The sequence below is a fragment of the Colius striatus genome, chromosome 2 (genome assembly GCF_028858725.1).
Source record: "Colius striatus isolate bColStr4 chromosome 2, bColStr4.1.hap1, whole genome shotgun sequence".
NCBI lineage: Eukaryota > Metazoa > Chordata > Aves > Coliiformes > Coliidae > Colius > Colius striatus.
Window position 1 is genome coordinate 31,984,760 of NC_084760.1, and position 20,634 is coordinate 32,005,393.

Genomic DNA, 20,634 nt, shown 5'->3' on the forward strand with positions numbered 1-20,634 from the left:
CTGAGGTCTCTGCTTAAGCAAAAGGAGTGAGCCCCGAAGGATGTAGAAGCCTGTGCCTCACTGTTGGTGTGTAGTCGCACACATCAGTGAATGGTGATATTTACCCTCAAGCTTGCCTCCAGGTCATGCTTTTTCCTTAAAAATAGGGGGAGAACAATTTTTAAAGTAAAAAATACTGATGCTGAGAGGTGTTAAGACTCAGCTGTGTGGTGGGATTGCCTCTGGAAGCCAACTCAAAGGCATGTTCACCAGCTCTGCCCAGGGGATTGAGAGGATCTTTGGTACTTTAGAGAAACAAGCACAGCCTTGTCAGACTGAATGGACATCTTGGATGTCTAACTATTGACTGACAACAACTGGAGCCCACAGGCATCTCATGTTGTATCATGAGGGAGTGGATGAAATTACACAAAGAGGACCTGGATGAGCTGGGGCTGAATGAAATCCACGCCTGAAGATCCCTGCTGTGGCTTGTACAAGTAAGAAGAACTGAAGTGAAGGGATTTGACCCAGGTAAGTTTTTACCTTTATCCATATATCTCACAGTAGCAAGTTTTGGTTGGTTTGGGTTTTTTTAACCTCAGAATAGTAATATTTTGCTCATTATGCCACCAGCCTAGTAGTGAGAAGCCAAGCTCTAACAGTTCATTTCCTTAATGAAAAGTTACAGCCACGGTGCCCCCCAGCCAGGGTAATAGGGACCCGGGCTGAGAGCTGTCGCCACCTGAAATGCCACAGGAAAGGTTTTCCAACAGCATGCTAAAGCAACAGCAACAAATTGCTCGGGTCAGGTGGTACCCACATGGGTGCATCTAAAGAGCAGAAGGATGAGAGCATAACCTCACATTTATATCAGCCACCAACAAACGTGATACCAGATTATTATTAGTATTTTTTTTTTAATGACTCTGGGGCACAGTGTGAGGAACTCCAGACCAGTAAGAATGATGTCTGAACCAGAAAAAAATCGGTAGAAACTACAGCAAAGTACAGCCATGGCAGATGCTAAGAAAAATGTGATGTATTAGGGAAGGGACAAAATAGACTTTTCTAAATGGAAGTCTTGCCTGATGAATCTATTCATGGTTTCTGCAGGATCAAAAGGGCAACACGTTCCTCAATGGTCTGACAACAGATGATAGATACAGTGGGACAAGAGTGTTTGCTAAGCATACAGGATTGTCTAGGGTCATCAGAGATGGTGCAAGGTATTGCAGAAGTGTTTCTCCGCATTGGTGACAGGGCAGTAAAAATACTAGTTCAGCTACCTATTATTAACTACAAAAAAAAAAGGACCTAGGAAAAAATAGCTCTAATTATTCATACACTTTGAGGTCCAAATTACAAGATTTTGGGATCACTTTAATTAGAGGTCTGAAAATATCAGCTCAGTGCTCAATTTCTACCATGAATAAGCTTTTTGGGAGCCTTCAGGCTTAGGGTGTTACTGAGCTGAGGTGAAACAGTTCTCCGGGCACCACACACACCATGTGGGGTTACGTGAGCCTCCAAAACTTCCCTCTTCTGCTTGGACACAGCCAGTATTCCCTGTGCAGCCTGCATGCCCGTGTTGCTGTGCCCTTAGCTCCTGGCTTGGCAATGTATGCTTTCAGGCTATTTGCATGGCAGCTGGTACCTGACTAAATCGCATTAACAGTGTCAGCGGTGCTCCTGCAGACCGATGGCAAATAGCTTCACAGCTGCTCAGTGCCGGCAGGGAACATTTTGATCAGCCCATCTTGACCCTGTGGAAAATGCAGACCGGAGAATCTGCCTTGGTAATTTGTGTCCCAGGCTTGTACCTTTGGCCTGAGGCTGGAGACGATGCAAAACATCTGCTGCTGGACTCCTGGGAGTGACGTCAATGCTCTTTTGTCTTAAGTCTGGTATCGGCTCAGCTGCATCCATCTCTCCCAAAGACAAATTACACTTTATTGCATGGTGTTGCTCAGGACAGAAAAAAAAAAATCTCATTAGGCATCAGCAATTTAGCACTTAAAATGTGGAGTAACAAATTGCTTGACCCAGGGTAGTTTTTTGTTCCTTTCTACTTTGTCTTTCCTTTTCCCCTCTCTGCTCACACGCACACACTCCAGCTCTAGGGAAGCATGGGGGGTGCTGCAGGAGCGCAGAGGACAGTTTCATGGTGGCCATGGGCATTGCTGGGGACAACATTGGTAAGCCAGGCCAATGGAGACATGCTGTGCCTCACTGCAGCCCCACTGGCATCATCTGCCCAGATTTTCTTCTCCAGGAGGAGACAACAGTGGGAGAAACTCATGGCCTCTCCCAGGGCAGGCCTTGGGGTGCATCCACACTTCAGGGTGCATCCAAGCCTTGGCTTACACCCAGGCTAAGCCATCCAGCCCTGGGTATAGTGTGACCTCCACTTCCCATGTGCAATAAGCACTGTGACACATCTGGCTCCAGCCTGCTTGGGGCCATAGGGCACTGGCCCAGGCCTGAGAAAGGGCTGGGGGCAGGAGTGCAGGGAGATGGGTTCACTTAGGCACGTCTCATGCAGCGGGTTTTATCTCAGCCTGCCCTCATCTCTCAGAAGCTGTAGATACTCCAGAGAGTCTCTGCTCTGTCCCACAAACCCCTGGACTTAGAATCATCGAATCATTACAGTTGGAAAATACCTTTAAGACCACTGAGTCCAAGCATTAACTTCACACTGCCAAGCCCATCACGAAACTAAACCCTATTCCTTAGCACCTTGTCTATGAGTCTTAACTTGGTGGCATGAGGCCGAAGGATACCTGGGGCTGCTGGCAGCCTACCTGGTGGGATGCATCCTGGGCAGGGTATGCTGGTGCTGTCTGCCCTGACCTCCTCCCTTCCCACCATCCTCCCCTCAACTCAAAAGCTGGAGACTTCAAGAGTTGCATTTTCCCTGCGAGCACCATTTCCCTCTCAGCTTGCCTCAGTGCAATAGCAAAGAGAGACATTTCCTTTCTCCCCCAAAAAACGAAGGGTGCAGGCAGTAACATAGCCCTGGGAAGGTCACAGAGCTGAAAGCCTTGCACTGCTGAGGAGCAGCTGACAGCAACCTAGTCCCAGTCTGGTGCTTTGAGCAGGGCAGTGAAGCACAGCCATGACACAGGCCGCTGCTGCCATCTAGCCAGGCCTGCCGTGTGGATGCACACCCTTTGCAGTCCAAGCTACTGGATTTCTGCATCTTTCCGCTCTGAAGATCTCTTTGCCTAGTTCATCCTCTCCAAGATTGCTGCCACGGCTGCTGCAGTGCTTGGGGCTGGGACGTGCCAGAGCTGGGCAGTCAAAGCTGAATGGGACATGTAGCTCATCCCAGCTTCCCCTGGCCATGAGCCCGCATCGAGGGAGGGCCGTGAGGCCACCCTTGCAGAGCTGCACCCTTCCCCCAGTGACATTCACCTCTCCTCTCAGTGACATTCACACCAGCCCCAGCAGATATCCCACCCCTCTGGCTAGTTTCTTAAGCCTGAAGCTGGGAAGGGGTCTCTGCTTTTGAAGCCATTTGCTCCCCACCATGTCTGTCACTATTAGCTGACATAAGAGGAGGTCCCCAGTCTGATGGGCAGCACTTTGAACTGAGCCCTCAGGGAAACTGCTTTGGGAAGGTGAGAAGCCACCTCATGAGGGTCAGGGCTCCTGAGTGAACAACCTTCTTCACCCCATGGAGCAGCATGGGGGTCTTTCCTTTGCTCCAACAGCTGCACTATGGCTTTGGTTTGGCATCATCACTATTTCTTGCCTTCCCCATTCCACTTTTGTTTTGAGGCAGGAGTGGATCCTCTGTCCTCAGCATCTACTCAGAGGCAACTGCCCAGTTTAGATCCATTATAGCACAGGCACCTCACTGAGCAGAGCTGCACCAGTGGGAAGCCAGCCAAGGAGCTGGTGATGTTGGCAGAACTGGACTGCACTGGGGACTGCACTGCTCCACAGGGCACCAGGGTGAGGACAAACACACTAGAGTTGGAAAGAACTTCAGGAGGTCTTTAGCCCAAGCTCCTGCTCCAAACTGGATCAGATGCAGGATCAGCCCATGGTTGCTCAGGATTTTTCATAGTATCATAGAATTGTTTTGGTTGGAAAAGTCTTTTAAGATCATCACTTCCAACCACTCACCTCACATTGCCACGCCAATCATTAAACCATGTCCTTCAGCACCTCATCTACATGTCTTCTGAATATCTCCAGAGATGGTGGCTCCATCACCTCCTTGGGCAGCCTGTGCCAGCATCTAACAACCTTCTCAGTGAAAAAGTTCTTCCTAATCTCTAATCAAAACCTCTCCTGGTGCAAAAGTCATTTCCTGTTGTCCTATCCTTCACCACTTGGGAGAAGAGATCAACCCCCACCTCACTACAACTCTCTTTCAGGTAGTTGTAGACAGTGATCATGTCTTCCCTCAGCCTCCTCTTCTCCATAATAAACATCCCCAGCTCCCTCAGCCACTCCTCGTCAGACCTGTTCTCTGGACCCTTCACCAGCTTCATTGCCCATCTCTGGATAATCTCCAGCACCTCAACGTCCTTGTAGTGAGGGACCCATCAGGTCTCAAAAGTCTCCAGAGGTTGTGCCTGGCCAGCCTGACCAGCAGCCTGGTTCCTTCCTGACAATCCCCATGGGCAAATGTCTCCTTGCAGTCAGTCTGACACCTCCCAGGTTCCAGCTTATGTCTGCTGCCACTTAACATCAGCAATCCTGAAAAGCTGCTCTACAGAAGATGGCATAAATCAGTTCCACGGACTTACCTCCCAAAAAACCCCATGCCAACAGCAAACATAAATTAAGCACAGGAGCAGCAGAGGAGAATAAAGACCATCACAGGAATAGCTAATGGAAGAGCCAGGCCTCAGACTGGGGTCCATGTAGGAAGCTGGGAGCTGGCAGGACATTCGAGTTAACAGCCTTAATAAATAAATAAAGGCAAGCCACTCATTTTGAAATTTTCTGTGTTTTAAAAACCTCAAATCCTCTGTTTCCCATTTCTGTGAACAGATGGGGAGTTTTAGTTGGGATTCTTTTTTTTTGAGCTGTGCAATAGTTTATTACTTTGTACATACTTTTTCCTTCTATTTTCTTATTTGTATTTGTTCTCTCTACCAACATCTTGCTCATGCTGCGGTCTAGCATCCAGAGTGTAGGATTCATTTGAAAGCTTTCTGTTTCTCTCTGCTGCTTTCCCCTGCTTTTTTTGAGCTGAGCTCCATCTTGTGGGCTTTTGCTTGGCTCATTAGTCACCACATCCTTATCTCTGAGCAGATCTGCCTTGGCCCCAGTCAGAGAAACACCTCCACTTCACCCACAGTCAGGTATAATCACGCGCTGGGGAATGAAGCCCACATGGCAGAAGGAGATGAGCCCTACAGCACCTACCTCCTGGGGAATTGGGCCAGCCATCCTGGCAGGGTGCAGGCGGAATTTCCCTTCCCCAAATCAGCAGTCTGTGTAGACTTGGATGAAGCTCTCCACATTGGTCAGACACTTTAACGGTTTAATGTGAATTTTGACTGCAGGCAAGCAGGACAATTGTTGCTGAGAAATATTTATTGAGCTGTTAAGAGTGAAATGCTGTTGCTACTGATGAACTATAGTTAACAGCAAGTAACTGGACTGAGCAGGAAAAAAACTGCCTCTACTTTATCCAGTTCAAGCATTTCAAGGACCATTTCTTGCAGGAGTGTGAGCCTAGAGCTAGTGTCTTGTTCTTCCCAGATAGTCAGCTCAGGAGCCAAATATAAAAGCGTGATGTTTAAGCCCACTGAACGCCCAAATCCTATTCTTCTCCCAAGGCAGGGAATTGCATTTTAAGGATGAATGAAATAACACCTGTGACTGTAAAGCACTTTGAGAATCCGTTGTGCTGAGCTACTTACATATACAGTGCTTGCTGCATTCCCAAGATACATAGACTGACCCTGTACTTCCCCACTAGCGATGAGCAGCTGGGAGCACTGGTCTCTGCCTTTGCTTCCTTCCCTGAATTGCTGCCCAGCCTTGCTGTCTCTTGACTGCTTTCTGGACTGGAATACAGCAGCTGGCTCTGAACCACAAAGGAAGGCAGGGTGAGCCAATTAGTCCTTTGCAAAGCACTCCAAGAGCATGAACTGAAGAGAATATAACTGGAAGGCACACTTTTTTTTTTTGTGGGCAAGACTGGGACCAGCTCCCTAAAATGAGGGAGAGGAAGAAGGAGGGTTGGTTTCAGTGTGTTAAAGCTTTTGCCTTTAGGCAAAGACAGACTGAGGAAAATTGTTGCTGTACTATAAGCACACTCAAATAAAAGTCTAATACTAGTTGGACTGTAGTGGTATTTGCAAGAAAACATGGACATGCACAAGAGAGCAGTGTGCTCCCCTGAGGGAGCACATCCTTTGCCAGTGCTCAAGCATTTGCCTGGAATGTGGGTGGCCTATCCTTATTGAAATGGAGAAGATCCAAAGGGCCAGCATAGCTCATGCCCAAAGCTCTCACCTTTGCATTAGCTCTCTGGCTCACACTGCAAAGGGCAAAGTCGTGGTGGCTGTACCCCTCTGAGCACTTCCCAAAAGGGACACCACTGTGTTTTAGCTGCTCTGAACACCTCCAGTACACAGAGGACTACAAAACCAGCTGAAGAGCAAGAGCAAAGCTTGCCAAAGTAGGTGTCCTGGACCCACATATGCTCCCCATTGCCAACATGTGTTCAGGATAGTTTTAATTAGCTAAAGATGCGTTTGAATTGGGAGACATTTCTGACAAGGGCTATTGAAACCAGACCATAGCCACTGAGACAACAGCTGCCTTCAAACTTTAAAGGAAACCAGGTGATAGGGGTCAAAACCAGGGAACCTTCTCTAAAGCGAATTGCTCTCATTTCTTTTAGTACTGCTCAGTGCTTATTTGAAGAGAAATAAAAAAAGAATGTATTATTGCAGAGACAAATAAGCTTTTACTCTTTGACAATCAACATATTTGTCTAAGTTCTCCTTGCAATACTTGTGGAAAATGAGGTGGGAAGAGGGTTAGTTTTGATCTGGAAAGAGCTTTCCATTGCGCTCTTACTGCAAAATGATGCTGTGTTCATCTATAAAAGACCTGTTTAAATGAGGGCATTTGCTGGGGGTGAGGTGTGTGAGAGGAGAAGAGCTGTCCCTCGGCTCTAGGCGGGCTCCCAGGTGAAGGCCTGCTCCTGCCTGCGGGGCTGCAGGGCCCTGCCTGGCTCCATCTGAGTCAGCAGTCTTGCCCGTCCAAGGGGCTTCACACACTAACACTGTTTGCAAGGCCTGTGTTGTAGCCTGCAAGTCAGCACCTTAAAATTTTGATTAAATGCTCATGCACAGGGCAGTCTGCTCCACAGCACCCTCTGACACCAGTAACTCCCCCCTTATCCCTCGCTTCCTCTCAGTCTGCTCCCTCTACTTCTGTATTCTCCCCTCTCCTGGAAATATTCCCACCTTCGATCTTCTATCTGATGTAGCATCAGAGGACCAGTGTTTCCCAACTGTTTTTTTGGTATATGAAACTACCTTTGCACTCAAAGATGTCAGCTGTACATCAGTACAGACCCTGCACAGCCACAGGTGGGATTACAGAAGGTCTCAGCTAGACTTGTTGCACACCTCAAGTGGCTTCACCATTCAAGAAGGAGGAATGGGGTGATGAGAAGCCATGCCCTCATCTCAGGGATTTACCTTTTTTCTGAGAGTGATCTCCAAAGCAGCAACACCAGCACCAGTACCTGTGAGAGAAAAGGAGACTGCCAGGGACGTTGGGAAGTGGAATGCCACCTTCTCCTCAAATGGTCCAGCGAAGGCCGTATGTCCCCAGCGAGACAGGCACAGCTCCACATGGAGCATGGCTAGCAAGCAGCAAGCCAAAAGGCATAGGCTACTCTTGGCTCCAGCTTTGGTAGTTGCTGAGCTAATTATGTAAGACAGATGCAGCTGATCTCCAATTTTCTGGAACACTGCTCCTCCCTCCCGCATCAGACACACTTGCTCCAGGGAGGAATAATTAAGGTGTTCAGCTCAAAAAACCCGACTTGATCAGTGAAATGGGGCAAAGCAGAGCAAAGGCATTGATGGTCAGAGACCTGCGGAGAAGAGGTCAGACGAAACCCCAGCAGCTCACTGCCTGCTTTGTTAAATCTCTAATGTGCTACACAGTGCTCCAGGTTATGGTAGGAAACGTTATTTCCTTAGCTTGGATAGAAGGAATCCCCAATGTCGCCATATGACCCATTCCAGTCATCTGGAGTATTTTAAAATCAAGTAAAAGGAGTGGAAATGGAGCACTATGATTCTGTGGAAGCCAGGAGCAGGGCAGCTGGGAGATGGATACTCAATATCCCAAAGCCCAGAAGACCTGCTCTGCATACTTCAGCTTGAAATGAGACACTTGTATCTTGCTTAACACTCACCATTAGCATAGATTTATTACTCCCACAAGTACTGAAAGTCAGCTAGCAAACCCCATGCCCTTGTTTTGTTTGGGGTTTTTTCTGTTGTTTGTGGTTTTGGTGTTTTTTTACACAGAAGATGCCCAAGATTCACAGTTCCTTTGAAGCACTTGATACTCTTAAACCATGGCTCACAGAGCACCAGCTGAGGCTACGACATACCTGCCCTGGAAGAGGAAGGAAAATAACTGAGGTCAGCTACATCTCTTCGGGGGAGTATCATCAGTTAACCAAGTGCTTGTAGCACGTTGCCACTTTCCTGGACTCCAGCAGAGAAACAGATGTAATTTCTCCATTCCTTTTTTTTTTCTCTTTTGTTTAAGACAAAACCCAGTGAAATAGCTAAAATAAGTCAAATGCAGATTAAGAAACTAATTGGCAGCTTGTCCCATTCCTCTCCAGGAAGCATACTAATTAGCTTCCACCAGTGATTGCCTTCAACAAGCTACCAGCAGGAGCTCGTGACAGCCATACCTTCCCCCTCCCTTCTGGCTCTGCCATCCCCAGCCTCCAAGCAGCCAGGTTTGGAAACCAGCTGCATTGCCTTTAGACAAACACAGGCTTCTCCTTAACTGTTAGGGTTGGTTGGTTGTTTTTTTAAACCCACAATTCAAATGCACTTAGCTCTCAAAAGGTAAGACTTAGATAAGAAATTGTCACATCATTAGCATTTGGTCACCATTCATGACTTTTACCTTCATACTGAGAGAATCATTAAGTTTGCACCTGAATTTTGAGAAGTTAACAAAGAAACAGCAGTCTGGATGCAGGGAGTTCCTGGGAAATCGAGGCTATTGCTCCATTGTGCGTCTGTACTAAAGCTCCACCAGTGCTCAGCAGGCACACAGCTGGCTACTGTGTGCATGAGAAAAGGCAATTGCTACTTCAATGGGAAGCTTAAAGCCAGGAGTGAAGCAAAGACAATTTTTAAGTCACTTGTGCTGCTTGAGCTGAATGAGGAATGAGATACCCTCACTTCTGCTTACCCTACTAGTTCAGCCAAGGGCTGTATGTTCTGTTTCCATAGCTCCTTGTAAGAAAACAGCTGTATTTCCCATCTTGCTGGAGCTAGTTTCTAGCAGCAATGCCACCTTTGTGGATGACCCTTTACATCTTAACATCTACTCCAAGTAAGCTTAAACTTTATAACACACACTTTAAGGTTTTCTTTTTTAAATCAGGACATCTGCAGTCTTTTGAAAAAAAAGATCCAGGTCTAGGACCAATCAGTTTCAGAAACATCTCAACTTTAGTGCAGCAAGTGGCAGCAAACTAGCATCAGGTTAAACAAGCCAGAATGCTCTGCTCCAGTAAAAGCAAACTCACCAAGTTTATCAGCACACCTTATATTAGCTCCTAGCATTTACTGCTTCCTGTCATCTACCACACCTAATCCCAGGTCAGAAGTTCAAGTGGGTAGCATGTATTTTCATGACATAAGAGCTTTTATTGATTATTGACTGCACAAAGGATGTCAGGTCCCATTTCCTATCATCCATTTTGTACTAAATCCCTAGGCAACAAGGGTAAGAGTGGTCATCACCTATTAGCCAGACACAGTTTCAGCTTCTTCACTTTTCCCATGACGTATTTTATTCCTTGTACACATAAAGCAACCTATCAGTGGCAGCCACAGAGTTTGTGCTGTAGTGTCTTGTTAATGACTAGGAGTGTTTAAACAACCATAGTGAAAGACAAATGTGATTCCAAAGAATTCACAGATTAAAAAAAAAAAAGCACAGAGTTTAGTTCCCCTACCCATTAAGGGGCTCCCTCGCTTCAATAAGCTGTGAAGGTGAGGGTAGGAGATGGCAATTGTGTTAGTCATGTATATGCACAAGCTCTGAGCTCACAGCATCTGCTCTATCTTCGTATCTGCTGTATGAGCCATCCATGACACCATTTTTCCACAGATAACCAAACACAGGACCAGTTATTTCAATAGACTTTATTTTAAAACAGGTAGGTCACAAAACACTAAGCTTAGCCCGTTCTGCCATACACAAGCTACAAATACTTGTTTGACAGTTGAGGGTCAGTCTTTAGTAGCATACATGAAAAGTGAATAAAAATCCATATAAAACAATATTCAAATAGTTTCCATAGGAACACAGATAATTGTGACCCATCTCCTAGTCATTTTTTGGTTGCATTTATGCCAAACCTAATCTTTAAAAAAACCACTTAAAAATTCTAGCAAGAATTAAGTTAATGGTCCCCCAAATGCCCTAAATTCAATGACTAACCCTGCAGTTAATTACTAGAAATTACCTATACATTAATACTAGCTGAAGCACAAGTTGCTGGATATTCAATTCCACTTTCCCAGGCACAAGAGACTGGCAGACTAGCAACATCCTGCTCCTCTACCACTTCAGCTCGGAACCCTTGCTCCTTGATCTGCTGCATTAGTTGCCTAGAAAGGAAAAAAGAAAACCAACACTGAGAAGGGTATTTCACTACAGTGTGTCCCCCCCCCCCCACCCCCCATCCCACAACAACAAGAAAAATCTAGACAAAACATCTTTTACTGTTGGGACACATGAAATCAACCCTTTACTCATCATCTGCAATCCAAACAGTATTACCAGAGTGCCAATCCTAAGCTGGTTTCACCATTTCTGGGTAGGACCTAGGCCTGTGAAGATGCACCTATACAGCTGTAGCCACATCTGTACACTCCACACTATACAGGCTGAATGACTTGGTGCTTAACAGTCCATCATTTCACTGGAACAGGCTGCCCAGAGGGGTTGTGGAGTCTCCTTCCTTGGAAGTCTTCAAGACCCACCCAGACACGTTCCTGTGTGACCTGATCTAGGTGAACCTGCTTCTGCAGGAGGGTTGGACCAGATCATCTCTAAAGATCCCTTCCAACCCTACCACTCTTTAATTTCAGACCTACATAAGCTCTTACTTCAGACATGGGTAGTCATCTTTTCCTTTATCCTTCAGAGTTACCTAGTCAGCAATTTAGTTGTACACGTTTATTATACGTATATTACATTTTGAAAAGCTTTTAACCCAAGCTAGAAATATCTGTGCTTCACTGATACATTCCCCTCAGCTAAGGAGCAGCCTGGATCACACAATTTTCTTGCCAAAACAGAATACACGGGTGGTGACATGGGGCTGTGAGGGCTGTAGCCTCTGGTGATGGTTATGTCTGTAAAATTAAGCTCGGTGTAATTCAGACACAGTACCATGTTTTAATCCACTGCTATAGTGAAAAAGCCTTTTTTTTTTTGCCTCCTGCAAAGCCATTTTTAGACATGTTAGGAGTCTTAAAGGAAGTCTGAAAGCTTCATTTGGTCTGAAAGCTTCATTTGTCACTTCAGTTGACAGGTTTCCCTTAGTGAAACCAGCCTTGCTGACAGAGGTAAGGCTAGCAAAATCACAGAATCATAGAAGAACACAGGAAGTTTCCTCTTACTTTCATGACAGGAATTCCCCTAAACCCTAGCGTTTTCAGTAAATTTGAAAGCAACACAATAGAAAAACTAACCAAGTTTTAGGGTAATACTGCTGCCCAGTGCTCTCTGTCAGTTTAGCAGGCAGACTGCAATGCAGAGGGGGTTAATGGCTTCCTCTTACAGGAAGCCCCGCTTCTACAGATGATGCAATCTGTTCACCTGTCTTGTGCAGAAGAGCATCCAGGTTACTTTAAACTACACTTTAATATGTAGTTTCATGTTATCCTTGCACTCAAGAAGTCTTGCTTTCCTTGCTCACCTGTTTACTAACTTCCCATAGAATTCTAACACTCTACACTGAGCAACGAGCCAGAGCTCAGCTCTTGAATAACCAGACTGTACTGTGAAGCAGCACTGCTTAGTATTCCTGCATCCTGCAGTCAGGATTTAGGAAGCCATAAATTTAGGAGGCAGTACAGTATTACAGCTGTGATTGACTGGTCTCTTCATTACTGGTCAAAGAAGCTAACCATAAGGGAACCATAATGATTCTCTATGTTGTGCACAAGTGAAAAATTCCAGACAGAAGCCCAGGTTAATGAGAAGACTTCTAGCATTACCTCTTTAAAAGCACCTGTCCTGGAAGTGCATATATCAGAGAAAAGGGTAATTGGCAGGGTTAGGATTGTTCTAAGCACACAGCAAAACCCTTCAGAGGCATTATCTTCTTCCATACCACAAAGAGATTTTACAAGACTAATGGCACCAAGACTGTGGCCCTGTTTAAGGGGCAGCCAATTGTCACAAGCTCTTCACTATGGTCAACTGTCTTAAAAGCACCGATGGATCAAGGTATTTGATTACTAACCATGTTGGTCTTGATATCACATAGTGTATTGTTGGCCTCTGGAATCCATTGAAAGTAGAAGCTGCTGCAACAGTATAGGCACCCATATTTTCAAACAGGATCCAGTCACCAACGTGCAATTCTGGCATGTTAAAACGCTCCACGATGCGATCCAGGCCGTCACACGTTGGTCCCCATATGCTGCAGGAATAGCAGCTGTCATCTGGTTTGGGCCGCTGAAGAAGAGAGTTGAATATCATCATTAGTTTGACTATCAAAACAGAGCTTCCAGAAGTAATTACAACAACATGCCACCTCTTAGAGAAGTGAGAGCTGTTTACAGATCCTTCCCTACCCTTGGTTTTGATTAATACCACTGCAAGCGTCACAAGTCAAATGCCAAGTTCTGGCAATGTGAAGGGAGCAGTGAACCAAGAAGTGACTGCTGTGATAGGAATTCTCCTGCATGCAGGATATGTGACCAGCCTGTGATACTTCTAAATGAACATACCTTTTGCAGAATTGGTTTAACATGTGCATGATCGTACAAGATGCAGTTGAATGATCCATAGACCCCGTCATTCACATAATACATAAGAGTTTTGTCATTTGCGTCATCTTCATCTGGAAAAAGTTGAGATACCAGTAAGAGAATGCTTGGAAAGAAATACACAGCTAGTAGTAAGATTAAGTCTAGGATGACATACCATCAGAACCTGTTTGCTCCTTTAAAACAATCTTTTTTGCAATGATGTTGACTGCCAGGGTGAACGCTGATGCAACATAGTATCTCCCTGGCTCTGCAATAATGCTCACTCCAGAATCTGAAGGAAAGTACTTATCCAGTGCTGGGTTGATGACATTTGTGATCTAGGAAAGAATCAGTTTCCAGTATTAGTACTTCAGCAGTTACCCAGGTGCTATTTTAGAAGGCTGAGCTGAAGTCAAGACTTTCATGTGAACATGAAATGAATTTACCGGTCAAATGTCTGGTAACTATTCACACATCATCTTCGCTTTATTCCTCCTGTTAATTGTCTTTATTTTCCTAGCTTAAGTTTGTACAAAGCAACAAAATCAGACATCACTTGCAGCTTAAAAATGTAAGTGACCAAACAGCTCACATTTGAGTCTGCAGGAAAATACCCCTCCTAGATTCACTAAGCCAGCATTAACACCCTGCAAGTCCCCAACTTCTACATTGCTTATAGTTCTGCTAAATCATGCAACTTCTCACAGCTTACTGGACCCTAAAGAAGTCACCTTACAGGCCGTGAAGAACACAGAATGCTTTGTTATCACCTTCGAAACTCAGTTGTTTTCAGAAACGGTTATTTCCAAGTTCTGAAGTTACTGCTAAGCTGCCTCCAACTGCAGCATGACAACATTACACCATAGAGCCTCATGACATCAGTTGCCATTTGCTCCTGATGCTTCATGCAAGTCAGTGCATTAGGAGCAGCCAGCCATCACTAAAAGGCATTACAAGTGAGGCAACAATCATCCATGTTATTAGCAGAAACCCCACTCTATGTAACTTATTTGCTGTCTCCTCGTGTAAAGGTGTAACAGTTTAACACAACCACGTGCTCTGACAATACTGCTGCTACTGGAAGTCCTTGTCAGTTCCACAAGCAGAAATATTTCCATGTGAAAGCTGCCTGGAGAACTGACCAATTAAAAAGTGATCCAAAAGCTAGTTCTAAACCAGATGCTTTATCTAGCTTTGCTACATGACTGCTCATGCCACCCGGAAGAACAGTACAGGTTTGGGAACTATGTTTTCACTCCATCTGAAAGCACCATCAGTCCAGAAAGTCTGAAGTACAACATCAACTGGAAAAAAAGCCTATGCAAGCAAGAATCAAGCCTAGAATCAAAACCTGCTTTACAGGTTTGATATCTCTTCATGTTTGTGCAGTCACTTAGCTAAGTATCTAAGGGGGTTTGACTAATTCTCAGTTTTCCAATTCATTCCTCTATTTCTCACTAAATTCAATTTCTGACCAAGCAAAGTTCTTACAAGCATGTCTGTATACCATTATAAAAGCAACATTTTGTTTAATCCAGATCAATGTTCAAAAAGGATCCCACAATCTGAGTAGTTCTTAAAGCTATACCTCCTCAAATTTAAGCTTGACATCTTCAGAGCCAGGGAAGCCACCACCAATATCGAGCAGATACATATTGAAGCCAAGTTCAGCCTAAAATGAGATTAAAGGCAATACTGTTGAGAAAGCAATTCTTAGTTATCTTTTTAGCTTAAAAAGCAATGTAAAGTCACTTCATTAACAACTTGGAATAGAGAGAAGTCATCATGTTCAAGTAATAGTTACTTGAGTTTGAGCTGCCAGTTTTAGCACATAGGTGAGTTTTGAAGAAGCAGTCAAAACACACTGTCATGACCTCAAAAATTCCAACAACATGAAATTAGCAACTTGGCCAGTTTTTAATCCCTTAGCAGTGTTACATTTGTTTCAGTTTTGTAACAACAGTTGAACAGCAGTTCCAGAGAAAGAAGAACTAGACTTACTCCCATATCAAACACACAGCGGGCATCAGAAATGGCTTGAACAAAGGTCTCTGGGTCTGTACATCCACTTCCAACATGGAAACTACAATGAGATACAAGACATCAGCTGTTAACTTACTAACTCAGTAAGTTAGTCAAGAAGTTTACACAGAACTCAAGCCACCATATACAAAGGCATCTCTACTGTCAGGTAGACTTAATATTTAAAGAAGTCTTATTTAACATGATTGAATTTTGCTGTCCTCGACTCACCTAACTCCAACGACGGCGAGGTCAAGCTCTTTTGCACGCTCCAAAAGCAGCCTGCTAGTTTTAAGTGTGGCTCCAAATTTAACACTCAGACGACAAACTGCCTTGGAGTCATCAGTTGTAATGCGCAAAACTAACCTAGAAATAAGAAAAAAACCCCAAGAGTTTAACTTCCAGGATAGAAGACGTCCATATCACATAGGTAAGGCCTCAGAAAGAGACTGCGCCTAACAACATCCAAGCTTTCCCGTCTGTCTCTTCCTCATGTGCCAGTATGCTATACAAGATTAGGTTTCCATGGCTGAAAGTAGGTTTGTTTTCTCATGATCTTGCAGCCTGTCTTAACTAATGAAGAACAAGTTTCAGGTAACAGCAGGTGTTTCTGTAACTTGTGAACCCAAGCAAGAGTTACAGAACAATTAGCATAACTTACTTGGCTTTTGGATGAGCCCTTGCAACTTTCATTAGTTCTACTTCGCTATCAAATGTCATCATCCGTACACCGCTGCTGGCAGCATGTTTGATCTGAGATACTTGTTTGCAGGGATTTGCATATATTATTCGCTCAGGAGGCACGCCAATGCTCTGTACCAGCTGTATCTCCGTCTGAAGAAATAACAGATTACACTTGTGAAAGGCATTTCTGGGTGGATGATCAAACTGATCCGCACAACACAAGTGACACAGCTTGGTTATACCCGATTTTACACAAACGCATCTTGTAAAGCTGAACGTAGACCAATGTCCCAGCCCAGAGCACATCCAAGGTCTCACCTTACTGGCGCAATCAAATCCTGCGCCCAGAGCAGCCAGCGTCTTCACTACAGCTCTGCTGTCGTTGCATTTCACGGCATAGAAGGGGGTTACCCGAGGAAGGGCTTTATGCCATCGCATGTGCTTCTTTACAATGTCCCCGAGGTCAGCCACATAGAAGGCATCTTTATCATCCTAGAGCAAACACACATTTCAGTTACAAACAACAGATAACAGGATAAGCCCAGAGGTCAGCGTTTGAGGAGAAGGTTGCCTTGCAGAAGATCCAACTTGTTCCATTAGTTTATAAATTCGTATCATTGTGAAACGCAGTGGTTTTCCTATCATACTTACAGAAGATGACACTTCATTTATTTTTTGGTCAAGGATATCCTTGGCAGTGAAGCCTTCATCAAGGAAGGTGAATTCAAATTCTTCATTGAAGCTAATCATGATTTCCAAGATTTCAGGTCTACATGAAAGGATGGAAGTACAAACTGTTGATATAGAGAACATCACCTCACATTACTTCATTTAAATTCATATGTTTTACCTTCACTACTTCAATTCTTATAGTTGTCATAGGACAACTATACCATGGCCATATCATTTACAATTATACCATTCCTACAGTAATCACTAATAGCAGCACAGATTAGGAACTTACATCGATAACAGATCGGAACCAAAGAGGTGCTCTGCAGAATAACTTTGCTAGCTTGAAGGCAGGTTCTCCTCGCCGTTTGGCAACTTTATGATGTACTAAACCTATACAAAGGAAAAAAATAAAATCAAATACAGACAGTTACCAGTTTAAGTCCCTGGAAGTTTCTGCTGTCTTTTCCTTCACCTCCACATCAGAGCTGGCTAATGTCAGTGTCAGTATATTTAATACTTGCTTTTAACAACTCTTAAGCACTACTGGAGCTTGCTAGTTTCTGGGAAAAAGTCTTAAACGTCATTATGGATGGAATCTGAGGATGTTACTGATTTCTGAGTGGTAGCAGCTCTCCCTAGGTCAAATGAATACCTGGCTTCTTACTACATAAGATCGAGGCCTTCCCTGAAGCTGCTCTCTTTGGGCTTAGAGCCTCCCTGTTCTATTCTTGACCTTCAGGCTATATGACAAGAAAGTCTGATCTGTCAGGAGTGGCAGATACATGCTAAAAAAGTAGTTCCTAGCTGTGATTTGCAGATAAAAGTCTTACAGTTACCTCAATTAACATCTATAACAGGATTTTACAGCAGTCCCCAACAATCTCCATTGCTAACAGATATTCACCAGCCAAGTCCCATGAGATCCAAACCAGAAAAGCAAGAGCACATTCTTCTGCCATCCAAGATCTACGACATCTATGGCAAAGTGCATGGGTCATTCTTTTATTGGGTAACCCAAATAGATAATGACAGCCTCTACTAAGCTGTTAAATCAAGCAAAAGTGTGTGCTGCCTTCTGAAGGCCTCAGCATTGCAGGTGACTCATAGGGAAGGTACAGTTTCATATAACCAGGTCCCCCTCCCCTCACAATTTTTTTTTTTGCACTCAATCTAGTCATACAGATTTGGACCAAAGATCATGCAAACTCTACTCTACTATTCACTGATCTTCAATTTTATCACTATTTTGAGAAAAGCTGTTTATAATAACATCTGAAAAAGAAGGTATCTTTTACAGTTGTTAGAGATTAAAGAAGTTCTAAGACCAACAGCACCATTCACTGCATACACTACATACGCTAAAATCCATTAAATGTTACCTAGTGAATGACTTTGAAAAGTCAGTAATTATATAACTTCATTTCAGCCTTCAGAAACATATGGCACCTGAACTGCTACTGTCAAGAACTACTTCTCATCTTTTGATCAGTTCTCACTTAAAGGCAAGCCAGAGTTCAGATTCAAACTAGATTAAGCTTTAATGAAATAAACCCTAACAATCCATCGAGCCTCATCCTCCCCGTGCTCTCATTCACATGCAGTGTTAATTCTCTCAGAAGCTGGATTAAAGTCTTCTCTTAAAAGCCTCTTTGAGAGGACCTTAAGAAACAACACATTAAACACTTCTCGGGAAGCTGTTTGTTACTAAACAGAGCTGCATCTTATCATACTACAATTTCAACAAGACACTTCAGCCCTGCAGAAAGTAATTTAGCTGTGGTAAAGAAAACTGAATTTAGCTTATCCTCCTCTCTGCCCAAAGCTACATAAAGAGCACTTTTCCTATGAACCTCTAAAAGTCATGTTACTTTTGCTGGTCACAACAGACTGTTAAGAAGTTCTTGAAAGCTTTCCATCTCCACTTTATTGCACAATTTTAAGTACAATGTAATTACAAAGAATACAGAACAAGTAGATGCAAATTGTAGCTCCTCGGTGTACACTTCTATTTGGAATGCTTGCAAAGTGTCCGTAGCTTCCCAGAAGAAAGGCAACTGGTGCTCATTTAGGAGCCATTCGCCAGCACATTCCCGTACTCAGCAGCTGAATTTAGACCCAGCTGAGTCACTCCCGCAGGCTCTGCACTCAAATACCAAAGCCTCGTCTAGAAAGGGCGCCCGAGGCGCTGCTGGCCCTGGAGATAGCAGATCGCTGCTGCCTGGACGGGGAAGGCAAGGGCTGGCTGCCTGACTCTCACGTGTAATTCCCTACGGTCCCCTAGTTGGGCTGGTGCCCGGCTCGGGCTGGGCCGCCCGACCACGCAGCGGGGCACTGCCCGCTCCGGTCTCCGCTGCTGAGGCTTCCCTGGGACACACCGCAGTTTGCCTACGGGCACGTCTTCATCGCAGCCTGCTTCACCCTGCGCCTCGGCCCCCGCCCCCAGACCCTCGGGGGCCCAGCGCTCCCCGCAGCAGAGCAGGCTCCCGCCTCTGGCCAGGGCCCGACCGGCTGGGCCACAGCACCTTCTGCCGGGGCGACTAAGGGCACCCCGCGTCCTCTTCCTGCCACGCACCTGCCGCTCCCACCCCGGAAACTGCCCGGCGGCCACGCTGGAGCCGCTTCCTGCTCCGTTGCCGGGACGCGCCGCCGCTCGCTCCCCGGGCACGCCGCCCCGCAGCCCCCTGGTCCCCCGGGGCTGCGAGGAGTCGCCGGGGCAGCGGCGCGGGGCCCGGGCCCGGCTGGCGGCGGCCCCGCAGACACGTGGCCCCGCGCCGCCCGCCTGCCGCCGCGCGCGTGCCCCGACCCCTTCCGCCCACTTGGCTCGGCTCGGCGCGTCCCGTCCCGGCTCACCTTCTTGAGGCAGCGGCGGCAGCTGCCGTCAGCCTCGGCGGCCGCTCCCCTCGCTCCGAGCCGCCTCCTCCTGCGAGCCGGGCGCGGTGTGCGGAGCCGGGCGGGAGGCGCCCTGCCGCCGGAGGAGGAGCAGGGCCGGCGACACGAGCGAGGCGCCGCAGCTGACAAAGCTTCGCCACCGCCGCCGCGCTCCTATATATAGCGCAGCGGGCGTCGCTATGGCAACGCACCAGCTCAAACCAGCCCCGATCGGCTGCGGCCGGGTAGGGACTCCGGCCAGCCGCTATTGTGACGTCGGCGGCGAACGCGCGCAGGACGCGCCACGCCCGCCCCGCCTCCCCCCGCCTGCCCGTGCGCTGAGTGCGTCGGAGCCGTGCAGCGGGCGGCCCTGCGCTCCCGGGGCCCCCCTCTCTTCCTCCGGGCCCCCTTTCCGCGGGGGCCCGCGCGAACTGGGGCCGCTCCCCGCCCGCTGCCGGCAGGTGCACGGTCCTGCCGAGCAGCGGCGGCCAGCGGTACCTTAGGCAGCTGCCGGAGAAAGGAAGCGCAGAGCCCCGGGACTCGGCGTGTCGGAGCCAGGCTAACGCTCCGCAGGCCTTTGTCACCCCCCAGAGCCATCCCGTTTGCGCGGCGCTCGCAGCCCCAGTGGCTGATGTGTCAGTGTCGGCAGCTGCCCGCAGCGGTACTGCTCGTCTGTGCACACCGAAGATGCGACCCAAACCCCTTCTCAGAACGCTGGCTGCGTTTGTTTCCCTTAGCGTTGACTTTTGACACTGGTAGCCACTTTTGCTGTGAGGTTATTTTTGTCTCCCTGTGTGCTGGCTTGTTTAAAAAATGAGCCTTGGTGGAAGGTGAAAGCAGGTATAAATCTCATGCCCTCTTTTGCCTCGTTTCTTCTGGTTTAGCCCTGAAATAGTTGTGCTTTCTGTCCTTGTCAGGACAGGCACTTTTTGCCTCTCTGTAAGTCTTACCCCATGGTAGACACAACCCCATGAGGACTCAGTCACTATCTCAAAATGCTGACTGCCTTTTCTTCCTTTGCTTTGACTTTGACACTCGTACCCACTTTTGCTGTGAGGCGGAAGCTCTGAAGGAGCTTTACAGCCCTGGCCATGCTGAAATGGAGTTTTTACACCCTGTTGGCTCTGGGGTATTTGTGAGAACACCAGGAAGCCTTTCTGCA

At 46.4% G+C, this 20,634-nt stretch overlaps 1 protein-coding gene across 2 annotated transcripts; it reads right to left on the reverse strand.

Annotated features, from left to right (window-relative positions):
* Positions 1–10,364: 10,364 nt before the first annotated feature.
* Positions 10,365–19,670, reverse strand: ODC1 (ornithine decarboxylase 1). 2 transcript variants are annotated; one of them, XM_061989485.1, is made up of 12 exons: positions 19,455–19,670; positions 16,894–16,994; positions 16,581–16,698; positions 16,248–16,421; positions 15,907–16,079; positions 15,477–15,611; positions 15,225–15,306; positions 14,812–14,895; positions 13,399–13,561; positions 13,203–13,315; positions 12,713–12,927; positions 10,365–10,847 (listed from the first exon to the last, which is right to left on the reverse strand). In XM_061989485.1, exons 3-12 carry the CDS (start codon positions 16,677–16,679, stop codon positions 10,703–10,705), a joined length of 1,383 nt encoding a protein of 460 aa, XP_061845469.1. In that variant the 5' UTR covers positions 16,680–16,698; positions 16,894–16,994; positions 19,455–19,670; the 3' UTR covers positions 10,365–10,702. The 2 variants fall into 2 exon arrangements, with proteins under 2 accessions (XP_061845469.1, XP_061845470.1); XM_061989486.1 differs by lacking the exon at positions 19,455–19,670 and adding an exon at positions 19,177–19,304.
* Between the last annotated feature and the right edge of the window lie 964 nt (positions 19,671–20,634).

What these genes read in the sequence shown, in the direction of transcription:
- ODC1 (XM_061989485.1), bottom strand. Translation starts at nt 16,679, where the DNA reads ATGATTAGCTTCAATGAAGAATTTGAATTCACCTTCCTTGATGAAGGC. An exon ending in AGGGCTCATCCAAAAGCCAA is followed by an intron (nt 15,612 to 15,906) that starts GTAAGTTATGCT and finishes TCTTATTTCTAG; the next exon opens with GTTAGTTTTGCGCATTACAA. An exon ending in TTAAACCAATTCTGCAAAAG is followed by an intron (nt 12,928 to 13,202) that starts GTATGTTCATTT and finishes TCTCTTCTTCAG; the next exon opens with CGGCCCAAACCAGATGACAG.